Raw genomic sequence first — 26,259 nt, forward strand, 5'->3', positions numbered from 1 at the left:
CGTCGCTCCTCCTCGTTCGTTCGTTCGAATTACGAGTATACCGAAGGGGCAGGCATTTTGCTTACTGTATAAATAGTCACCGCGATATATAGATGATCCGTGCGCGCAAGCACTGCCGACTGCGAGAAAAGGAGGTCTGATAATGGTGCGAGTCGACGTGTTGGTATTAACGTTCTTCTGTCGACGTCATAGAATATAGTAGATCAGTTAATAATAAGGCTGAATGTCTTTTCTATCTTCCTATAGAAAAAAATGGAAAACTTGTGATATTTTATTTCCCCCTTTTCTTTTTTTTTTTTAATACTTATTATTACTATTAATATGATAATTAGAGACGCTCTCAAAGTCATATATTTGTATTTTTTAATTCATTTTCTAATTTAATTAAAGCGCGACAAAATTACATACATGGAATATAATAGTACGAGTTAATCCTCTTTGTCACAATTACGTGTACAAGTATCTGTTATATAATTCAATGTTGAATCTCATTCAACCTTGCGATGCGGAAAGATTAATGGTCACAGTAACAAAATGTCATCAAGTCATGATTTTCGCAAACCTATTCCGTAAAATCATTTATCTTCTTTTCATTTCGACAAGAATACTGATCGAATGCTACGTTACGATGATAAAAGAGTTCACTATTATTATTCATCGGAATAGCAAAAAGAGACATTGTAATCTTTCTCTTAAGAAAAGACAAATATTTTTCTAAAAAACACTTATTACTCAATCAATTACATAATGGCCATCGGTATTTAATATAGGCACAAACACACACACACACACACATTTATTTTCTAGTATTTATTCTCTTTTTAGAAAAAGAGAAGTCGTTTTTCTTAGATCAAATTGTCAGAAAAATGCTATTATTCTTCTTTGCTAATATTATCGAGATAAATTGCACATTACATGATAAAAAATTATATTTAATATCATGATATTTATAATTATAATTGCGTGTCTTGAATTTCGATGACAGACGATCACGTCGGTAGCACATATCCCGAAGAAGTCAGGCTGTCTACCGCGAGAACAGGAATTTCGGAACGTGGAATTTCACCCTACCCCGTTAAATATTTGCTTTTTCGCGAGGCACTCGAAGCGCTTTGACGCCTCACCGCGGCTTCGAGAATGTCACGATGATTTTTCACTTCAGCCACGTGGGTGACTTTGAGAGCGTCTCGATGACTTTCATCCGCGGCCACGTGGATGATGCGCGCATCCGATCTTTTACGGTGGTTCTTGAAATTTATTATTTATACATTTATGTGAAGCGATGCAAGCTACTGATACCCGCTTGTGCATCGAAATACAATTCAGAGAGTTTCATGGATCGCCTTAGGAGAGCCAATTATAAGCGAGGTGTTGAATATATTATATCCGTAAAATAGTTTCGCTTTTGTATTGTAAGAAGTGGATATATTAGACTTTTATATATATATTTTGTATATATATATTTTGGATATGAACTTTTGCAAAGTTATAGTAATTAATGTGTTAAAAGATTCGCAAGTAAGATAAATCCAAATGATTGAATTCGCCAAAAATAGATAAGAAGTCCGAAGGAATCCAAGTTCGAAGTTCGAAGTCACGAAGCGTAAAAAAGTCGCGTGGATAATTCAGAGGGATTATTACACATTTGTAACCTAATTTCCGGGCACATGTCGTTAAATTCGTTACTGGCGCAGTCTCGTCTTTATTTTTATTCCCATTTTGCGAGCTAACTAGTAGACGGCTTGGCACCACGCACGCACGATGCCATCATCGTGCGAACGTGACACACCCGAGTATTATTCTTCCGGCTGGCTCATCGATCGTTGGTCCATTTGCGCTGATTTATCGTTGATTTATTGCCTATTTGCTCTCGCATTGCTCGGCAGTGAACTGCAGAAATGCGACAAACGACTGATTTACGATCGATGATTGCTACGAAGGTCTTCGTTAAAAAATAAATAAAGAAGAGAAAATTGTGATGCAAGTCTAAGAAAGAAAAAACAATCTAAAATCAATAAATATAATTATTTTTAAAATAACTAGAACAACCCAAGCGCGCGCTACGCGCGCACCATTCTTCGGTTTTGTATTTAAAAATATGATATTAAAAAAAATAATATAAAATTTATTTAAACTCGATTAATATCTTTTTACAGAAATCATTGATTAAAGCATTAGTTAATTTACTAATTAAATTTAAAAATAAAAATATGTTATAGAAATTAAAATAGTAACAATTTTGTTGTAAATAATATGTAATACCTTATTTTCGATTAATATTTTTTGACAGAAATCAGCTGATTTAAGCGTTAATTTATTTAACTTTAATTTTTGCTATTTAACTTTTAAAATAATAATAAAGCGAAAATTTGCTAATTAAATGTAAAAATAATGTTATAAAAATTTAAATAGTAATATGTTGTAAATAAAATATATTATATAATACCTTATTTTTGATTAATATTTTTTGACTGAAATCAGCTGATAACTGTCAAAAATATTAATCGAGTTTAAAGTATTACAACATATTATTTAAAACATATTATTATTTTAAAAATTAATTAGCAAATTAATGCTTTAATCAGCTGATTTCTGTCAAAAAATATTAATAAAGCGAAAATTTGCTAATTAAATATTCTAGCTTACATATTTATATTTATATTGTGTATGTTTATGAGATATTCGACACACATATATGTATATACATAATTTGAATATTTCGTTTTCAGATCAATATGTGTGCTGTGTACTACAACTTCGCACGTATCGGTGAGTGAGAAATTGTTTATGTATAACATTTCTATAGCGGTAATGGGTGTAATATTATAACATCACTTTCTAAAAAAGGCATGTTAATTGTAAGTCGATTCTCGCAAATATTGTTGCATCTTTTCCGCGATGCTGATTGACTGTTTCGATTTGCATTGTGCGTTATACTCGTAGCATCGAGAAGGTCATCGCGAGGATTAGTAATTTAACAGTTTAATTTAACAGCTTGTTCAAAATTAAATTAAATAAACTAATGTTTAAAATTTTAAATAATATGTTATAATACTTTAAACTCGATTAATATTTTTCACAGTTATCAGCTGATTTCTGTCAAAAAATATTAATAAAGCGTTAATTTGCTAATTAAATTTAAAAATAATAATATGTTAAAAATATTAAAATAGTAATACCTATGTTGTAAATAATATGTTACAATATTTTATCCGCGATTAATATTTTTTGACAGAAATCAGCTGATAACTGTCAAAAATATTAATCGAGTTTAAAGTATTATAACATATTATTTAAAACTAATATTATTATTTTATTTAATTTTATTTTGAACGAACTGTCAAACTGCTAACCTTCGCGATGACAGCCTCTCGATGCTACAAATATAACGCACAACGCAAATCTTGACAGCCAATGTGCATCGAGAAAAAGCGACAACAATAAACTTCGATATATGCGAGTATCGACTTAATTATCAATTTTTTTTAAATAATAGTATTTTAATATAACTGAATATTATATGCTATTGTATTTGATCCTTATCTCTCTCTTCATTAAAAAATATTATGTCGTAAATTATATATTGAAATTTTTTGTTAAAAAATTTTATATGCTAAGAAAATTATCTTCTTTCCAAAAATATAAAATAATAATTTTAAAGACCATAATTTACGTACAGTAATAAAATTTAATTAAAAATCTTATATCTATATTAATAAATCGTTCTACAAGAAGGTTGAAATATAATGCATTCGCTTTTCGTCGATTCTACGACATCCTGTATAACGAAGTTATTTGCCATCGCGAGGGTCGAAAGGGTTAATTGCTCTACAAGGTTTGGCTTCGGGCTTAGCGGTGGGTGTTCTTCTCTACGGCTTTTCGAGTAGAGCGGGAGAGTGTCGGGTAGTTTTGCTATCAAACGGCTGAACGCCTCCCAAGACGAATGTCCCGTGTCACCCTTGATTTTTCGTCTCTTCGTCGTCGACGACGCGCCTTCTTCTTCCCGCTACGCGCACACGCTCCTTCTGCCGCTCTCGTATAGAAACGCGCAGCTTTCATGCCCCATTACCGCCGCTTTGAAACACGCCACGGTGGACCAATGAGCTTTTTTATTGCTCTATTATTGGCAGCGCGGTTCACCGAGCCTGCCTGCTCGGCGTGCCTCGCAAAAGGTACCTCGGCGATTTCACAAAAAGCTGCCGACTGTTCTTTTAGCGTTGCCGCTAACTTGGCCGGCTGCAACCAAGTAGCTTCCTCTCCAAGAAGTTATCTCTCAATTTGAAGGCTCCTCGCTCTAAGTTTTCGCGAGCCCCTCGTTAATGTCGCGTTTTTGCTTTTGAAGAATATTGGCTGCAAGTTACAAAGACTCGGATAATTAAAAGAAAGATACATATATCGCAAGGTTTATTTTGATATTAGTATTGCTCTTGATAAGATTATTAATATTTTTTCTTTTTATATATTAAAACATGATTACGCATGATTACGCGGATTAATCAATCACATGTCTAATTGATTGAAATGCAATCTGGAATATTCTTGCATTCACGGAAATCGCGATATCGTAATCCTTTCAGAGAGAAGCTTACGATCGTTGAATTACGAATGTTTGACACTTTATTTATTGACCCGCCAACTAACTTTTCCAGAGAACATCCACGATTAGATCGCTCTGCAACGGTCTAACATAAGTCAATCCTCTTAATCTCAAATCTTGACATACAAACGTGAGTTAATTGAAATAAACATAATAATAAAGATATACACACAACAATAAAATAAAAGATAATACACTGAAAGAATTTTCTCTTAGAATTTACCCTGAAAATCATATGGTAATCGTAGGACAATATGGTATGGTAAGAATTTTATGAGAATTTTTCTAATTAATATTTATCACACACAATAAAAATAATAATATCTATTACAATATAATATAAAATATGTTTGTGATTTATTTTACTATGCAGTTTAGTAAAATTAATCAAATGTGTTTTATATTTTATTGTGATAAATATTAACCATAGAAATTCTCATAAAATTCTTTCCTTATCATCCCACGATTACCATGATTTTCAGGGTAAATTCTAAGAGAAAATTCTCTCTGTGTATAAATTTGTAAAATCGGCTTCTTATCACAATGCACTCAATGATTTTGCACTGAATAATCATATTAATATTCTATTTCACAACAGTAGATGTCATTATTAGAATATTAAGTCAAAATTTCATCCAGAGTCAAATTAACAACAGAGACAAATGAGACATTAAATCTATTGTAATGATCTGTAATACAAGTTTGTCCAGAGCGTTGCTTTACCGAACGTAATTTTCCGCTGCGAACAGTTGACGGATCTGTCATAAATGCGTTCCTAATATACTGCAACGTCCATCACAGGCAACAGGCTAAGTCAACATGGCTTACTGTCATCATTAACAAGACATTATCGCACCTTCTAAATCGGAAAATGCTAGTACAGTCTCTCGAATGCTCTTGAAGTACAATAATGGACAACTTAATTACTGCATTTGTTAGAAGCTTATATACGAAGATTGCCATTATTAACTCTTCTCTAATTACTACAAGATTTTTTCTTGTCGCGCTGATAGGTAAATACTTGCGTACTTTTTTTTTAAACATTAAATAATACGATAACAAAATTTCAAACGAAATTATCAGCAAATTGAATCATAAAATTGAATATTAATTATACCAGAATTATACTGCCAGAAGTTCGATTCCATTATTTTTTGCGGCGTGAGATTGTTATTAACTGTTAAAAATTATTCGTTGCTTAATTGTTCGATTAAAATTCTGTTAAAGAAAGAAAAAATTAATATTATTATCAAGGCATAAGAGAGTTAAAAAAAATACTTTTTGGATTTTAATAATTGCTTAACGAAAGTTATTTTCTATCAAGGATTTCTACTGTGTTCATTGAACGATATTAGTTTGTGTGCACGTATGCTAAGGATAAAAGGGATGGATGTTATAAAGAGAACGAAGGTTTTTATATCGCACCCAAAGCTTCCTACGCTTCTTTCGGGCTTAAAGTGTACACGTCGGACAAGAGAGAGGAAGTACTTTTTATTTTACCTCCACGTCCTACGCGTATATTTAACTTAGCATTCCTACTTCAACACCTCCTGCGTATTATCTACGTCGAGGATGCCTGGCACCTTGCTGATCTTTCATATTTCATACAAGTATTACAGTTTTAATATGCAGTAACGTATGTGTAATATGTATAAAAGTAAGTTTTTTTATAACGAATTTCAATTGATATTTTAATAACTCGTAATAACATTTTCTTGTGGTCAAAAGAATTCTATGTAATCCTTTATAAAAAACATATTTTAATTATTGCATACTATTATACTCAAAATTACGCAAAATTACACAATAAATTATATTATTATTGCTTCTAACGCAATAATTAACTAAATATTAAATATCATATACACAAGAGAAAAGAGAAGAGAGAGAAAGTGTCCAATATCTCACGCATTGCGTATAGAACCGCCGATTCGCAAAGTGTCAAAGATTCCACACGCAGCAGATATATTCACTGTTACGTACTGAGAATATTCTGTCAATCGTCGGCGGAGCTCGTTAGCAGCATCCGTCAGTCGCGGACACGTCTCGGCGCCCTGGCTTCTCGAAATAATCGCATAGAGTAGACCTCGTTTTTTTGCCTCTTTCTCTTTTCCATGACACAGGTAGAGAAGCGAAGGATCCTACATATCTTTAATTATCTCTATCGAGCTCTATTGAGTCTCATATTTTTGACGATAATTAATTTATTGCCTTTGAAGTTTATATTATTGATCATAATAATGAATCTATATATAAAAGGTTTTTCGTATAAAAATTAAAGTTAAACTTATTATTTATAAAGATCTTTGAGATAGATGCAATTCGATTTCGAGATCTCTCATTTAGTATACGATCGAAAGATCAATAAAATTGTTTTGTAGGTGTTTTTTTATTATCTTATGCTTGATAATTAATGATTTTTTGAAAAACAAAAGCTTTAGATCGGATAGCATAATTTTCATTTTAATCATGAATAATATATAAAATATATTTTAATTACAATTTGATAATTATATTGTTTTTATTTATTTATTGTTTTATAATTGTAATGGTGTGTATATCTTTATGCAATTAAATGATATTACGATATACACACATGTGCATATATATATATATTAATTTAACAATTTTATAGTGATTAGATATACGACATTACATAACGCGTTATGCAACCGAAGATCGTCACTGCAACGTCATTCGGGCGAACAAAAAAATAATTCAACAATTGTATTCTGAAGGGTGTTGCGATTTTACTTCCGTGCATGGATCTGCATGCGAAATATCGAGACGTGAAACGAGTCATTCGAGTAAAATGCACGAATAAATAAGTAAGATCTGCACGGGACGATCGCGATCGCGTGGTAGTTGGTTCGTCCGTATGGTTTTGCAGGTGGTTTTGCGATGAGGACACGGGCGAACCGGCGGCCGACGTTGTTTTCAGAACAAACCGGCGAGCTTATACTCATAACAGGAAAAATATTAAATCACCGTCCGCCGTCGGCCCCCTCGAAGCTCTCGTCACCCTTTCCGCGCAATGATCGAGCGATCCTTAATCTCGCTAACTCCTTTCCGCCGTTTTCGAACGATCGCGCGCGATTACGCGACGATTAGTTACGCAGATTATTATGTGAGTTGCTGAAATAACTGACTAGGAATATCATTTTCATCCTTTGGCCCCGTAATCTTATTTTTCATATCGCGAAAGCCGAAAAGATATAGGATTCTACTCCATCTTTTAACGATCGTTAAAGGGACGCGATTTAATTCGCAATAATATATAAAAAGAGGATTTTATTATAGAAGAATATGCGCTGTGTGTATATGTGAATAACGACGAACGATAGAAATAGAAAATGATTCATCCAGTTCTTACATCTAGTAATTAGATCTTACTATTTCGCGATTCTACCACATGTGTTAATACTTATAATCCGTTATACACGAAACACGCGTGTACTGCCTCAGAGTTTGTTGGACGTTTGCCACTTTTAAAACGAATAATGATTTATGATGAAATACAAGCCCTCCACGCGAGTAATAATTCACCTTCCTTCCCGCAATGTAATCTCTCGCTATAAAATATCGTCGATGTTAAAGGATTAATTTATACCTCCAATTTCAACGTTTTTAGCGACGCGTAGAGAAAAAAAAATGCCGCAACAAAATTTTAATTTTTTTATGATATCGCAATACAAGAAGATTCACAAAAACACGAGTTCGATACCCCAGAGAAAAACTTACTCGCCCGAGAACTCTATTTTGGGCTCGCGGCAAGTAGTAAACAATTCCGCGGATACCGCTCGTCCCTTTTGTTCTCTCTAAGTCTCTCTCTCTTTTTTCTTCTTTCTCTCTTGCTCTCTACGTTGCTCCATTCACAGGCGAGTGCGTTTGCCGCCACCCGTACAATATGTGTATCAGGCAGAGGCCCCAAATAGCATTAAGTCATTGCTGTTGCCCGGTCGTGCGCGCTCTATCTCTCCTGCTGTCGCCTGAGATCGTCGATCGCATTGTTGTGTATGTGTAAGGGCACCCCCGTATACACGTATTTTATATTCTCATAGGCCCGAGAGATTCACTAGACCACAAGAACACAATGGCGATCATTGTTTTTTAATTCAGTCGGGACGAGAGAGGATGCTTCCTCCCCCTTTCTCCTCCATCCCTCTCTCATTGCACGCCACTTTTAGCCATCGGACCAAGTTTTGCACCGCAATCGTTACTTCGATCCACTTTCGGTCGTCTCGCAATCGGAACGCACTTTTATCACAAATTATCTTTCGAATGCTTCTCTCTTTTGTACGCAAAAGAGAGACAGGGATTTACAAATGTTTAATAAACTATTCTTTTGTAGCGTGTTTTAAATCAAAATTCCAATAGTGGCACATGCGTATGTATTGCGCCAGAAATATTGAAATTTTTACAATGAAAAATATATAAATGGTGACACGTATAAATATTCTTATAAATTCATACAACGGCGTTTCCATCTGTTGACAACACACATATTAGAACTGATAGAAAAGAAAGATCTCAGATCTCCGAAAATGATCAACGGGTCGAAGGGAAGGGGAAGGGGAGGGAATGTATTTGTGTGGATACGTTCACGGATTTCACGGTAAATCGAGCGCTTTTAACGACGGGTACGTACTGTTACGCAACGCTATTGTGCGCGAATGCCTCCTGCGGTGTCACGGTAGAATGCCGGCCGTCATGGGGCGTATCTTGCCAAATGGAATTACAACGGGGACCATAATGGCTCAATCGACCCGTCGTTGATGCGGCTTAGCCAAGGAAGAGGACGCCAGCGTACTCGGCGCACACACGGTAGATTGAGAGAGAGAACACGGGGACGAAAATATACGCCCTGTATATTCTCTGTCCATTAAGGCGATACACGGTAAAATAGATTGCACCTACATCATCCACGAGAAAGCATTCTGAAAAAGCGCATAATACGTTTCGTATCTTTTAAGGATATCTCTTGCGCAAACCTTACTACGGCCTATAATCCGTTCCACGATTTCTTGTAATACGGTTAGTCGTATACATATGTATACTGTGGATGTACTTTTTGACAGAAGAGATCATCCGATGTGGAAAAATCATTTTTATTTCTTCAATCATAAATCGCCCCTTTAGCGAAATAAAATTATTACATTATACTTGTCTCCAACTCATTCGAAACAAATGATAGAAATTTTTGAGATTCTGAATTTCTTTGATTTTTCCATTCACACAATGTTTTTTTTGGAACTTTAGAACTTTAGATTTACTCTGTAGATATTTTCTGTCCGGAATATAAAATGTTCAGTTTAGCTTCGAATTTTTAATGCTCCTCGCACTCTCATAACTTTTTAAACTTGTTTTTCGAACACATCGAAGACACGGAGAGACACACCGGTATCGTTTCGAGGAACTCGCGAGCAATAACGACGCCTCGTTAACATGTTGGAGAACACATCGAGGAACGAGGAAACGGAGGAGTGTCCCGCGAATAAGTCGATTCCGAGAATAAGCGAGCTTTCGTTCGGAGATTTAACGGCGTCAGAAATTTCGGGTGTCAGGATTCCGTGGGACGGACGGACGCACGCACGCACAACAGTGTAAACAACAGCCACGGTGTCGGTCGACGCGCAGCACGGGGGTTGAACACCCTAAAATTAGCCCCGCGGGAGCGGGGGACACGACCGCGTGTACGCGACCCGGGGCCCGCACCCACACGCGTGGAGAGCGTGAAAAAATGCTTACATTATCATCCGTAATTTCGTAAACACCCGACCGATCTTGGTCCGACGACCTGCGACGACGGGCGACGCGTCTGTTGCTGATGGTCGTTGCGGGTGGCCCTCGAGTAATCGACACTCTCTTCTCTTTCTCGTTGCTGCTTCCGTCGCTGCGCGACTTTTCGTCCATTGCGCCTTCATTCATATTATAGGACAACGATAAAAATTCGTTGCAGATAAATGAATACGTTTATATATTTTAGAAGAATATTTTTTGTGTTGTATATTTAACTGTATATTAGTCAATCGGGTAATCTGAATTAAGCTAATTAAGCAGCTCGTTTCAAAGAATAAAATTTATAGTCAAAGAGAAATCTGATAAGTATATCTAATAGAAAAATGAGAAAAAATTAATCAATTTCGAAAAAGTCATTATTAGACTATCTCTATAATATTTTAATTATGACATTTGTCACATCTGTGCGATCGAAAAATTAGAAATGAATAACCATTTTTAAAAAAATCTAAGTATATACAACGTTCTGGAATATTTCAACAATATTCATTAATAAAATTACATAAAATATATTTTCGATAGAGTGTATATACGTTGTATTGTTAATAGAATAACTGCATCCTCTTAATATGAACAAGAAACTAAAATAATTATTTTTTCGATATAGATGTGATAAATTAATATAATATAATATATTATATATTAATAGTATTATTCTTAATCACGTACATCTGCTTTTACATCGAATAATTTATTACTCCTATTTAATCTTGATAAATTGGTTTTATGCTTTGGAATTTACTCGAAATAATATGTAAATGAGGGAAAATTGCTCGGATATATACAAAGCGTCGCGTTGCATCACTCGGATATAAAGTATTCACGAGCGTGTTATAATTCGGCGTAGCTGAATCGCGCAGCGATCGAGTGATCGCACCGTGTTCGCACTGTGGTTAATTAATTGCCTATTTCAAATTCGAATTACGTGTCGCCTGCGCCTGTGTCGCGGGACAGCCGCGGGCACATTATAGAATGGGAAGTGCATTCGACGCTTCCGACACCGGCACGATCTCTATTCGCCATCGCGCTATCGATAGATAGACGTGTCAATTAAATACGAAATTATCGGGTAAAACGGCTTCGATGGTTGGCCATAAACAAGGCCCGCCCCATTTAGCATTTAATATCATAATAATGCATTTTTCAGCCTCGCGACCCAATGTTTACTTTATATAATATCGCGTTAAAACGTGCGATTAAGCAAAGGCCACGCGTGTCTCTCCCTCGAAATTGTATCTACATCCGAATTATCCGCGATATTAATTCGATATTCTCTTCAGCGTTTCCTCTCTCTCTCTCTCTCTCTCTCTCTCTCTCCGAGGTGTCTCTGTTTAACAAAAACTCTTCAACGAAAACACGACGCCGCGAGGCGTTCCCTATTTTTCTTTCCGCGTATACTCTCGATTATATTTCTACGAAGCCCCCGTCTGCGAGATAGCCCGTTACGTTTTTTTTTCCCCGCTATTTCCCGCGCGCGTTGCTGTTGCAACGAACGATATACACACGTTGCACGGATGTGCAGCTCGCGATTACGTGATGCGGCAAGAAACTTGTGCGCGACAACGTCCGGAAAAATAAGCGATGAATTAGCAGAGCAAACACGGAGCCCGTTGTTTTTACCCCTCCGCGCGTATATCCGGCTTTGCAAAAGGAGTCAACAAAGACAGAGAGGACATAACTGTCGATGGATAACAAAATATGAGATATCGTTTGAGTATTATCGAGATAGAGAATTGACATTTTGTAATATAATAATATAGTATATACAGAGGTTTGTCAATACATTTTAAGGGATTTCAAATAAAATTCGCGGAGATTTATTTGTTAAACAACACTAAAAAGAAATCTGGTGCAGGTAAATGCAAATCAAATTAACTTGACTCGAATACACATGTCGATCAGTTTTATTCGTCTTTACTGAATGTAATTTCACAAATTTAAAAAAAAAATTCTAAAGCCAAATTAAAATATCTTTGTCTCATTATAATCATGTGTGTGTGATAATTTTATACGAAATTAATAAATTTACTAATAGTAGAAATAGCAAATTTATTAATATGATCCTCAATTCTCGATTTAAGTCGCAGTACTCACTGTTGCAACTCTTGCATCGGTCCATTCTGGATGCTGAATTCGTCCATTCTTCCTTCCGCGACCCCCTTCTTCCGTATATAATAGTTCTCTCCGGTTCTATCAATTTTTATCTGAGAGAGACTGTGTGCGTCGGTTGATTTTTCCTGTGTACCGGCACGCGAATCAATTTCCATTGGTCCATCGCTTTCCAGAACTCATCTCTGTCACCCTCCGGTCTACATCCCTTGTTCGTCTCCTTTTTTCCCCTTTGTCTCTCTTCCTCTCTCCCTCTCACCCTTGCTCGCACTTTTTTTCTCCATCTACCTCTCTTTTCTTGCACATTTATTTGTCTTTCTCCCTCACTCGTATCTCCACCAATTGTTCTTTCTCGCCGTTGATTTCCGCGAAAGGGATGGAAGCGGAGTGAAAAAGGACGCGGATCGCCGCTGTGCGTACGTACGTACGTACGTACGTACGAGGGTGTGTGTATCGTGGTTAGGTCACGGCTCTCTCTACCAGCGCGTGCGATTCCGCGTTTTGCCGCGGGTCTCTGGGAAACCGCGCACCTGCCATCCTTCCGCTGAAACGGGCAGACGACGGCGGAGCAGCGCAGTTTCGCCTCTCACCCTGCGCTGCCCTTCGCCCTTTACCCGCCAGCAGCCATGCGGGCTTCTTCATCTCTGCCGCCTCTTTCTCCTCCAACGATAGCGTTCTCCCGCTGCGCTCCCTGCTGGTATTAATTAATTACGACATAACGAAATACATCTGTTAAATTCCGAATTACGAGCTGATACGATGAGCCTGCAGCTATATTACTTTTTTTGCTATCAATCGTTATATATTTTATCGTTGTGGTCCATTTTAACAATTGAAAGGTTCGATATACTTTTTATTTGTAGTGAAATAGTGTATTCTGAGATTGATTAATTCATACCCTATTCATTATATGAAATTGATTGATATGAAATTGATTGTAAATACGATCACCACTTACATATATTATAAGAGCATTTTAATTTTTTAAATTTTGCAATTACAAACGCTAACGAATTTTTTCCATCTTTCGATTTAGATGGATATATGAAAATATTGAAACAATTTTTACGAGTTTTATGAGGCTTTACAAATATTCACTTCTTCCTGCTTTCAGCACGTTCGAGTTTCTAATCTCTCTTTTTTAACTTTAGACGGTCTTTGTCTGCATTGTTGGATTTTTGTATTCTCCGTGAATCTTCTTAGGCTGTTTCTTTCCTTAGTGTATTTAAAATTTCCTTTCAAATTATCTTTTTCTTAGAAAACTGTCTACATTCCTTTGAATATTCAAAATCTGTCTGTGCCTCAAATATTTCTAAAATTTGATCTTTTGTTGATACGTTATAGTCTATAACAAAAAATTATTCTTATGTAACGTATCTTACTACATTCTCCATACCTATCTATGCTCACGTTATTCTTCCGAGATAAACTAATCGAGCGATCGCTGCTGGACTTTCCCACATATAGCGTGGCTTTGGTTTACGATCTCGCGTAAGAAGGGAGCACCGCGAGCAAGAAGAGCGGAAAGAAAAAGACATCGGCGTTTCTACACGCGGGCGCATAAGACAAAGAGAGGGAACGCGCCGCCTCACCGCCCTACGTCAGTTGCGTAGAGCAAAATGTTTGTTTAAGTAAGGCCCGGAGCCAAACTCTTTTTACTTGTCTTTTCCTCGCTCGAAATTGATGATTGCGCGCACCGCTAATATGGCCACAACGGTTACGCGCAAGGCGGAGGGCAAGGAGAAAGAAAAAGAAAAGGAAGAAAAAGACGCGATGACGCGCGCTAGGCAGAAGCACGCTAAGCACGGAGATTTTATAATCCCGAAATAATCGAGAGAGACCACCGAGAGACCGTCGAGTTTCTCGAATTTAATACAATTCTGAAATTTCGCTTCAGCTCGAGGCGCGAAAATCTCTTGTTGCCAGCAAATATCTCGCACGTTCCATTCTTTTAGGCCGATATTCATAGTCCGATCTTATATTTAAGATCATCTTAAGTCCTGGTCAGAGGTTGATTTAAGATCCCATTCAACCAATCAAATGGCTGCGTAGCATCTCAAGCTCGGACTTGACGATCTTAAATATAAGATCGGACTATGAATACCGGCCATAGACTATTTTTTTAAACAAAAGAAAGAATGTTTCATAAATCGATTCAATGTATGTTGATGTAAATAAAATTTCGAAAGATTATATCCTTTCACGAGTGCAATTAAAAAGTGACTGAGAAATATATTCCAAACTATTCTCTTTCATGCGTGTTTACGATGCACGTGGTTGACCTAAACGCTCAAACATTTTTTGTAAAAAGAATATTTTCCTGACAGAACATATCCTTTTCGCTAGCACCATGTGTTTCACATTTTAATCCTTTGGCGCTTAATTGAGATCGGTGTTTTTATCGCAATTCCGAAAGAGTGAAAAAATTGCACTTATCATTATGGCTGATACTTTTAATGTCACAGCATTTTGAGTCATTTTTCATAAGTCCATTAAGCACGATACTTTTCTTAAATATTTAAAAAAATTAATATATTTTATTTATTAAATATTAAACTTTGTTCTATTTCTCTATATTACAATATTTATTTTGTCACGCGGAAAATTATATCACGCGAGTAACCTCGGATGGATACCGTAAAATGTTTACCGTGGAGATAAAGAACGAGAGGGGCTGCTGCATTGACTTTCTCACCCTCGAATCGCGGTTCTTAACATCGCAGCTCGGGTGGTTGAATTTGTGTGTTTGCGTGGATTATTGAAAAGTCAATAATGGCATTTACGCGCAGTGCAAATAGTTCTTTCGATATACTTGGTTTTCGCTTCACTGACACTAATTTACGTGATCGATGTAAATGCAGCAAACACACACATACAATTAATATGTATTTTTAAATATCTATTTACCTCTGATATACGATTGGAAATAAAATATATATATGAATTACCCACGAAATAATTGTAAGAAAATAATTAATTATATTTCAGTCTTCAGAGAGACAAAGAAAGACTAACATACGTAAAATGTACAAATCAAATATACAATGACTCATAAAAATGTTTAAACATCTATTTCGTATATCTAAAATAATAAATTGAGAATAAAATTGCTTAAATAAATTTGTATTAAATAATTTATATATATATATATATATATATATATATATATATATATATATCATCAATCTTTAAAATATGAATTAAATAATACAATGGCTCATGAAAATATTTTGTAAATCAGTGTAGGTATATTAAATTAGATATTAATTAACAAACTACGTTATTAATCACAATAAAACATTTTCCATGTCATTATATAGTTGAACGAATATTCATATAAGTTTTGCAAAAACAGTTATGGATAACGTTACGGAAAACCGGTCGATTTAAAATGACGTTTTGCAAAAGGCTCGACATCGTCTTCCGCCCCAGGGCCGAACTTAACCCCATCTGTCGAAACACGTGCTCTGAATAAAGCGAGGAGGGTTTAAGAACAAGGGTTTCGGACGAACCCGTCAATCTGTTCGCCAAAAGATAGAGTGTCTATATTAGCCTACATGCTGCCACGTCAGTCCCAAAATCCGTCTCGAACAAGCGTCACTCTATTTTGTTCCTTCTACTTAGGGATATGCAAAGTTTTATCCCGGAAATATTCAGTTCTTTCTGAATTTTTGAAGTCGCTTTTTATATATGCTCAGGCAAGACCGTTATACTTTTAGACTCGAAAAATCCTAAATCCTTTGGATCCTGCTCTTAGAATGTGCACGTGATTGTCAAACTATGTCCATTATCTGTAATCTTCGGACGATGGCTTTTAAATCGTTTGACTGTTTTAATACCTTAAATTTTCATACCTTCGAGTTTTCGTTTGATTATTTATTTTAAAAAATTTTCCAAATATACGATTCTCTTTAAAATTCTAAAAATTGTACAGTCTTTAACCATCGCTAAATCATCTTAGCCTCTTAGCATCTTAAGAATCGAATATATAAATTTTTTTATAACAGTGTTATTTTATGCCTTTTTTTCCAACTACTATCTTGGATGTCTGCGTTAAAATAAGCGGTTTCGATATTTCGGTATCTATGATTTGTGCTATCTTTCGATATCGCCACAATACGCCTTTGCTGTCGACGGAATAACGATTCTTGGATCGCAACTAAAATTAATCGTGGGCTGATGCAGATCGGGAACATGCGGGTGTCAAAAGCAGGCGGATGTGCTACGTATTAGATCCGTGCAACCATCATAAATCCCGCGAAAAGACGGAATGCCGATTTGGTTTGGTTGGATGTTGGAGCAATATAAACGTTTCCGCTTCTCGCGTGTTACGAGACGCGACATTAATCTATCGAGAATTCCGCGAAATTCGCAGCAAGCTCTACCATTTCATCGCCAACAATTTTGCTTGGGTTTTACGCGGAAATGTCTGCTACTAATTTGTCATGAAGAATGTAGAATTAATGTGAGAAATTAATTATGTAGAATTATTTTAGCACATATATAGTAGAACACTGCGGATAAATATTTTTTTTAAATATAAAAAAAAATTTTTTGCAAAAGAAAATATTTTAGAAGCTTTAAATTTGAAGCTTTAACGTTACATGAATAACATTTTCTTGGAACAAGTAAAATTCTTCATCTTGCACTAATTTTGTTCTGTCCCTGTTATATTGTCGTACTATTTTATTTATAACGATTGGAATTTTACCAGTATATGTGAAATTAATTTTTCTCTCTCTCTTTTCACATTTTCTTCCATTTCCCAAAACGCGAATTCAAATTGTGTCAAATAATAAACACAAATATAAAACGATAAACGCGCGATGCACTCTCGAACAAATTTACGACGATGGTCGCCGATGCAACAATTAAACGTCGAGTTATTTTTACGCATACTTAGCTTATTTTCACAGCGCGGTCATCAATATTTCCACCGGTATAGTTTTACCGATAAGTACAAATATAAAAACATATTTCGCGTCCAAACACGATGTCATGCGATGGCAAGCAATAAACATCCAGCGTTTTCACTAATAATACTTTTGCAAGTGCATGCCTCGTAAATAAAACGATACACACGATGCAAGCGGCTTTTGTGATGGGTTTTGAAAGAGAGACAAAACATTATTCGAGATTTTTGCGTTTATTTCGTAAGTGTGTTCGCATTCGCATGACGTACTCATTCCTACGTGTACTGGTACGTATAATAGTATAATAATAATGTTAATATCAATAGACGCGCGTTTTGCATATACCTATATATGTATATACATACACACATATAATATGTATATATAACATATATGATATGTATATAATATGTATATGTGTGTGTGTGTATATATATATGTATATATATGTATGCATGTATGTATAGATCTGTCTATTTATACATATATAATGTTTCAATCTATATATACAATCTATTTCTATCTATATGTATATTCGATGCTCGTAATAATGTACACGCAGAAATCTGACCGCCTATATAATTATCAATCGATTCGAGCATTAAAAGCTAATTATTATTCACATGATTCGTATTTAGTGTACGCGCGATTAATAAATATATATATTATATGTATATATTATCTCAGCTCTTTCTCGTCGAATACCGCACGAATCTCCGGCACCAAGGAAGGTCATCACATGATTAAATGCACAAGGACGAGGTGCAATCTCTTACGAAGAAAGTACAATATCCCACTAATCGCTAAAGCTATTATTCTTTTTACAATTCTTTTCATCACCTCCACCGTCGTGTTCGAACACTTTAAACACTCCTCTAGAGGCGAAGACTAAAGCTGAATAAATTTTCATCATCGACATCGAAAACACAAGATCACGATTAATTTTTCTCACAGTATACTATATACATTATTATTATTTTTGCTATTTCTTGCACCCCCGGGATGTTACCGAAACGCTTCGAATCATGTCGATTATCGCGTTTCTCGATTTATCGATTAAAATATATATCGCGTATAAATTTTAATCTATATTTAAATACAGAACAATACACACGAATGTGTTTTGTCATAAGACAATTTTAAATAAATGTTCCTGTTTGTGTACAAAAACGATTGCGAGAGAATCATATCGCTATTAAGCATTATATTATGAGAGAGACATAAATTCTCTCGGAACTTCCGTTGTTCCGTGATATTAAAAATTAAAATATTAGATCATCTCTACTTACGATAAAATAATCTGGCGATATACCCGTTTGTTACCCGAATTGCTTGTAACTCGCTTATTCGTTATGTATTCGACATGACGTCGCAATTAAATGCGATAATTCTGGAAACACTCGTTGCGGAATAATCACGGCTAAAAAAGCGGACATTTCGGGATCGGGAAATACTCGATGCAAAACGCGCCGCGCAAAGCAAACAATGACTTTTTTAACCCGTTCCAAGAGTATCCAGGCGGAAGGAAACAAAAAAACGTGAGCAAATCATGCAGTCATATTTTTGAAATATCGGGATAGTGTTCGATCGTAATGCGAATTCCGTGAAAAATCGCGCACTCGACAGAAAAATCCGAACCGCACCGATCCGGGCCGATGACTTTGATTCGTCCTTATCGCCTATACATACCTATCGGAAGCAGACAATTGGCAAACAGAGACGCGCCGATATTTTCACGCGCGTTTCGCGCGATTTACAGCGGTTTGCACAGATGCGCGCGAAGACGCAGCGATGGCCGAAAAAATTCGTCAGATAGGTAGGTCAGTGACGGGTCTCGCGATGTTTACGCAGGTGAGAACGATTAAGTTAAAATTCGCGGTTTATTTCCTCTTCCCGGACGTTCACTCGCGTCCCATTCATTAAATACAGACTACTGAGTGAGTGAAATAAGGAAAATCGACTCGCGTACGACTACCGAATTTACGATGCTGTTGATTAAAAACGATGAATCAGCTCTTACTGTGTTAGAAAGAGAAGAGAAATTTTACCCATTAAAATTTATGGTCCTTTTTATACATGCATCTTTTATATCTTTATTATTCTGAGAGCTATGGATTTTAATTATTCGGTTTTTAGATTACAAAGTTCTTTAGATCGGAATATTATTAAATTTTCTGGGAAATTGTCTATTAGAGATCTTTTTCTAGTGTTTCGTTATACTCTCGAAAATAATATTTTAATTAATATTTCTAATAATATTTCTAATATTTCTAAATAATTATAAAAAAACAAGAAGATTGTTGCAATATTATGCAACGATGTAGAAAAATGAGAAAAGCAATATTGCAAATACTTGTCTCTCCGACGTATCTTTCCACCAAGAAATCTCGATAGCAGTTTTAGCTTATAATCACTGTTCGTCACACAAAACTATCCTCAACGATATTCATTCACGATTCATTACGCTTAATCGTCACATTAGCTAATTGCCTACATGTTACCGACAACAATTTTCCGAGTACGAAGATACGATTCGATACGGGCAGGAAACTAGAGTTACGTCATTTTTTTTACCAGATTTCTCTCTGCGACACTTGTTCTAGTTCCATTCCTTGGCAAGTTCGTCTGTTGAGGGGATCCATTCTTGTTTCACGTAAACCAAGCCCGGATCGTAATGATCGCCGTGGTGCTCTTCAAGATCCCGTTGATGGGACCTTGAATTCCGATAGTCTCAGTACTTATGTAACGTTATCGGTAGATTACCGCTGGTGTTAACAGCGTTACAGTCTTGATAATATCTGTGGTACAGCGGAGGAGACGGTGCCGCGCCCGTCGAAAGCGGTGTCGGCGGGCTGGACCTGCGGCAGATTAAATTATATCCTATTATTTACTAAGCTCAAAGAAGATATACGCGATTAATCTTATTAATTATCTACAATTTAATTAAGAAATTGATATTTTTTTCGACAAATATAATATATGTGGTTTTCAGTTTAAATAATCTATATTAATTTTTAGAGTAATGTAAGAAATTTTGTTATCTACGAATTCTAGATCTATGTGAGAGGCTTCATAAATTAATAATTAAACTGATGCCAATCAATATGCTGCTAAAACGCGAAATTTTCTCAAGCAACAAGTTTTGCATGCAATAAAGTTCGATAATCTATATCAATTTTTAATTTAGTAAAATACGTAATGCTATATAAAAGTGCTGTTATAAAAATTTTGTACAAAAATTAAATTAATTTTGATTTTTATGTATGAGTTATTAAATATTGGATAAGATTAAAAATTTTTTATATAGGAAACAGTGTATCTATGTAACTAGTAGAGTAACTATAGTGGTAAATATAAGTGTTAAAATTATATCGAAATAATTTTTTTCAAGTAGAGTGGTGCAATGTAAAACTTGTCAAACTTTCATACAAAAACCTCTATTAACACGTATATGCTAAACTTTCGCCAATTTATTTACGATTTATTTACGATTTATTTACAACGGAGAAATTGCTTATAGGAGAAAATTATTCTTGGAAGTTGCACTATACATCTGAATATAAATCATATTACCATTTCAATTAATTATAAGCTTTCGGCCTCCTCTTAGAATTTCTTATAATTTTATACTTCTAATTCTCATTCAGGAAAGATAATATTATATGATAATAAAATTATATAATTATATAGTATGAATAAATATACAACAAATATATATTAAGTTAATATATAAAACAAGTCAATATTCCTAAAATCAATTAATACATAATAAATTTATAATAAAAAATAAATTATTTAAATTATTCCGTTATACAAATTTCTAGCGTTCCACTGTCTTTTTTGTCGATAATGACTAATGACATTAATGACAAATTAACAATGTGCAATGCGTGCATGGCAAAAGATGTCATAATTTATATATATTTCTATATTTACGTAAACAATATATTTTTTTTATTGACGAAAGATTTAGTGGATTTTAATTTTTAACATTTGATATCTTTAAAAAGCTTCGTTATTTTAAGATAAATTTTAACTAATATCAATTTATAACTATATATTGTATTAATATATTATTTACTATAAGCTCAAAATGAAAATACATATTGAATTAAAATTTAATATATGATATTATATTGTTTGATGTCTTATAAAGAAACAACATTTATAATCATTTATTAAATGATGTATATATTATGTCAGAATGTAAACTAATGTATATTATTTGATAATTTTCATAAAAAACAAACTTTGCAATTTATCAAACAAGCATTTCATGTGAAATAGAATCTCGGGATCATCTCGTTCTCTCAAACAACAATGATCAAAGAACTTTTAATTTATCATCTGTCGTACCTGTAAAGCTGACAGCTCGGGGACTGGGTGTCCTGGTAGATCGCTGTATCGGGACTGGCGGTGTCCTGATACCACTGCGAGTGTCCCACGGCGTTGGTCGCGTGGTTTCTCGAGTTGTACTCGGCGTGGTCCATGATGGCGTATCCGGCGGCCGCCGGCGCACAGTACGGCGTGTACATGCCGGGCGGAGAAGCGTTGCCCCGGGAAACCGTGCTGGTGTGTCCGTAGCCCGTGGTGGCCATCATCGCCGCTACCGCGGCGGTCGTGGTGGTCGTGGTGGTGCATGCGGATGACAAGTCTCTGCTACCGCTACCCATGGACTCCCTGCTGCTCATGATGGAGTGAGGATGTTGAAGACCGTGCGGATGATGCGAGTGATGCTGGTTGTCGCGCGCCATCAGACCGCCGCTGTTCTCTCGCGTGGTCATCAGCGCGTCCACGCTGAAGCTGGTCGGGTCCAGGCCGGCCATAGACACGTCCTGAATCGGTTCCTGATGCACTTGATGCGGCTGGTGCACCTGGTGACCTAGGGCGGTCTGGATGACGCTCTGTCCGGGCGCCGCAACGGCCGTCGTCGTCTTGGTATCCTGTATCGGGCTGTGCAAGCCGTATTTGCTCGCCTGGACTGCCGCCGCCATGCAATGATTGCCGGCGTGCTCGTTTATCGGCTCTCGCTTAGGTTTGCACAGACTGGTGCTGGTCTCCAGAGCGCCGAGCTTCTTCGTCGGCGTGTCCGGCGGTGGCAACGTGACCTGGTTTCCGCCGGACTTGGTATCCTCCTGTACCCGTTTCTCCGGAACTAGACCCTGCCGCTTGAGCGCTTCCTCTTTCTCCTTGAGCGCGTCCTTCTTCTTGAAGCGTCTGCGACGTCTCAAGTAAGAACCGTTGTCGAACATGTTGTAGCTGTCGGGATCGAGAGACCAGTAACTCCCCTTTCCGGGTTTCTTGTCATCGCGCGGCACCTTGATGAAGCACTCGTTCAGACTGAGATTGTGCCGTATGGAGTTTTGCCAGCCCTGCTTGTTCTCGCGATAGTACGGAAATCGTTCCATGATAAACTGATAGATACCGTTCAGCGTGATCTTCTTGTCGGCCGCGTTCTGTATAGCCATCGCGATCAACGCGATGTAAGAGTACGGTGGTTTCACCATATCCTTGCCAGCGTGATGGATATGCTGTTGGCCGATACCCGTCACGGGATACCCGGCCGTCGCGTAACCGCTGTAACGGCTGTATTGTTCATAGTAAGCCGGAGCGGCGCCCACTCCCGGATATGACGGCGTACCCATGCCCACCGGCACCGCCGTCGCGTGCCGATAATATGCATTTTGCTCGCCAAAGAGCGTGTGCATCTTCTCTTTCCTAAGGTCAACGATAATCGCGGAAAATGTCTTGAAAGAAATCTTTTTCTGACTAGACGAAGAGAAGCTGTCTTATGTGCTCGCTATTTTTTCTTTACTACTATCGAGAGATAATTATACGATGCACATGTTTTTTTGAACGATTGTGGAAAGATATCTCCGAATAGAACGGTTAATTATTACTTGTGGACGTCGGATAGTTTCTTCATTGATTAATCTGCTCGTTTATGTTAGAGAGACTGATGCTTATCGATATTGCTTTTCTCTCGTCTGAAATTATTTTCTTTTACAATCGTAAACTCTTATTCGCCGAGAGAATGAATTGGTTTTTTTACTAACTTGATCCTTCGGATGCGTTGGATCTTACTAATCTTTCGCAGTATTATTTTTAATCAATAATTAACTTCCTTCTTAAGAATCGGATGTGTTGCATTCGCAAGCGCAAAAAAATTTCACGCGCACGTATCCGTCACTTTGAGCACTTTGAGCACGCGCACTCGTCGTCACTGCATTGCCTCGATCCAAGGGCGATCATACTACTATTGGAGGCAGATCGATATAGTAATTCCTATGTGCAATCACGCTCAGCTGATGCCCCGCCGAAAAGCACGGCGTTGTCGCGGTTCATGGAATCCGCGGCGCGCCCCGCGCGGGTGCTGCTGCTCCGTCGTAGTATTTTGTTGACCGGGAATCTTCCCAGACACACGAAAGACGGACGGTAGGTGTACGCGAGATGCCGCGATGTAGGTAGGAGAGGCGAAGATGCATTCAGTTGATCGGCGCGACTCGGTGCCGCTAACGCGAGACGCACGCTAACCCCGTTAGTAACCCGCGTGTGCACGCCGCGGTATTATGATACACAACAGGCCGGAGTTTACTCAACCCCGAGTAAAAACACACTGGGGAGCTCGGCGTCGCGCGCGGTCCGGAGTGCTCCGAGTTGCCCGAGGACGGCTGCGCGCTGTTCGTGCCGCTTTCAAAAAATCACGAGGTTTCCGCTCGTCGACCGATGCTATTGGCCGCACGGCCGCTCACGGCTCCGCCTTTAACATGGTACCAATCCGAATGTTAAACGGAGAACGCTTTGATGTACGTCCGCCCCGGTCACGACCTTGCCAATGATTGCATCCCAGTCGCACACGCAGTCACGCCCTCGACAAACTCGCGCAGGGTTCGAAGAGGGCTTGGTGAGAGAGATCCCGAATCGCACGCCGCGACGCGGAATTTTTCCGCGACCCCGGATCGGCCGTCGGATACTTTTCGCGGATACCAAGCGGAACAACGAGCTCGAGGATTAAGGTGGTGATCTCTCGGTGGAACCTTGCCCGGAGGAAGCGGAAGCGAGTGATAGTTGCATGCGCGCGGTGTCTCAGCTCCGGGGATCGAGCAAGTGTCGAGGATGTTTAGGGTGACAGTGACAAGAGAACGAATCGTCTCAGACGACCGTGTGATTCAGATTTTACGGCCGCACATTTCTAGAGAAACTAGTATAGAGTGCTAGTATAGACCGGCTTATCTGTATACCCTCGGTATATCTTTGATTACCTACCAATTTCCGGATATTCCGAAATTCGTGGGGATCGAAAAATAATCATATATATTCAGGTGGTCTATCTAACATCGCAGGTGATCATCTAAAAATATCCGGACACTCAAATATCGACAGCACTATTTATAAAATGATATGCGATAAAGGTTTCAGGTTTATCTCTTAACTTTCGTTTACTTTCGTATTCTTACGCTTTTTTTAAATATTAGTCATAAGATGAAATCAGAACAATAAATTCGGAGCAAATATTGGCGTTATTTAAAGTGATTGTGAAATATTTCTATCTTTGTGTGTTATATGCCGCAATTTTTCCTGCTTGCAGTTTTACGGAAGTGTTTCTTAAATATTTTGAAAAATATTAAATCTCAGATATAATGTCCTATATTTTCATATATTCTTGTTAAGGCTCCTGGCTCCTTGTCGACCATGTCGAAATCGTGACGTCAGAGGCGAGAAAACACACGCTAAAATTTCTTAGATGCCATTTCGAAATAAAAATATATTTCGATGAAACAGCACTTCAGATGGCTTTAGCACACTCTTAAAAAACCCCGAAAACTATCCTTTCCCCTTTATAATCAATCAACAGCTGTAAAATGTAATATTATGAAGCCCAGTCCGTCTGGTCTTTGCACATACGCAGTCATTCCGCATGTCAAAGTCTGATATCTCGATCATTTTACAGCCTGTTGATTGATTATAAAGGGAAAAGGATAGTTTTCGGGGTTTTTAAGAGTGTGCTAAAGCCATCTAAAGTGCTGTTTAATCGAAATATCTTTTCATTAAAAAATGGCATCTAAGAATTTTCAGCGTGTGCTTTCTCGCTTCTGACGTCACAATCCAATATGGCCGCGGTGAGCACCCAGGAGCCTTATCAATGCCGATTTTATCTAAATACCCTTGGAATCTTTTAGTTAATTAATTAATTTACTTTTATTTGTGTACGGGCCAAATTTTAATACATTAGTGAAATTAAATAAGCGATTAAGAGATACGATATAATCAATCCTATTTCTATTTAAAATTTTATTGAAAGTTTCTTTTCTAACAGCACATGATAATAAACATATAGTAAGAAATTATTTGATTCTAGATTCTAAGTAAAAAAAAAAATTGCATGCCATATGTACAGCACATAATCTATTTTTAAATTAAAATATAATTTTATTAATAATACACATTTTTTTTATTTTACCGAAGATTTTATGTCAATTGTTCTCCAACCGGATTATCAAATAATTAATTCACTGATAGTTTGATTTCTTTTTTTCGCAGTTATCAATCACTTATGTGCGTATATTCATTTATCTGGAATAATGTTCGTCGATATCATATATCACATATGATTTGCAAATTTATGCAACCAAGAAACTTACGAGAAATGTCACACGATAACGTCATGTGGAGATAGACGGAAAAGAGGTTGCCCCGCGTTCTTATAGCACACGACACTTTCAATTTAGCGTCTGTTTTTCCAAGGGTTCGACTCCCGCCTTGCGAAAACACTCGACAGGACACGTCGCCACCCTGCTATTCCTCGCTACCGAGTTGCTGCCTCCGAAACCGTTGAATCGC

At 37.0% G+C, this 26,259-nt stretch overlaps 1 protein-coding gene and 1 long non-coding RNA gene across 3 annotated transcripts in view; one reads left to right on the forward strand and one right to left on the reverse strand.

Annotated features, from left to right (window-relative positions):
* The window catches only part of LOC145939632 (uncharacterized), a 62,689-nt gene that overhangs the window by 31,764 nt on the left and 4,666 nt on the right, over positions 1 to 26,259 (forward strand). The window contains exon 2 of the long non-coding RNA XR_014425855.1: positions 2,730 to 2,769. This is a non-coding gene — a long non-coding RNA (uncharacterized LOC145939632). The remainder of the gene's footprint in view (positions 1 to 2,729; positions 2,770 to 26,259) is intronic.
* On the reverse strand, positions 17,654 to 25,101 carry Croc (forkhead box protein crocodile). Of its 2 annotated transcripts, none has more exons than XM_083044078.1 (2): positions 21,775 to 25,101; positions 17,654 to 20,216 (listed from the first exon to the last, which is right to left on the reverse strand). In XM_083044078.1, the coding sequence occupies exons 1-2, from the start codon at positions 23,124 to 23,126 to the stop codon at positions 20,150 to 20,152; spliced, it is 1,419 nt and encodes a 472-aa protein (XP_082900204.1). In that variant the 5' UTR covers positions 23,127 to 25,101; the 3' UTR covers positions 17,654 to 20,149. The 2 variants fall into 2 exon arrangements, with proteins under 2 accessions (XP_082900204.1, XP_082900203.1); XM_083044077.1 differs by having other exon boundaries at positions 17,654 to 20,276.

The sequence above is a fragment of the Prenolepis imparis genome, unplaced genomic scaffold (genome assembly GCF_030444845.1).
Source record: "Prenolepis imparis isolate NDT839.2.m4 unplaced genomic scaffold, iyPreImpa1.0 SCAF_8, whole genome shotgun sequence".
NCBI lineage: Eukaryota > Metazoa > Arthropoda > Insecta > Hymenoptera > Formicidae > Prenolepis > Prenolepis imparis.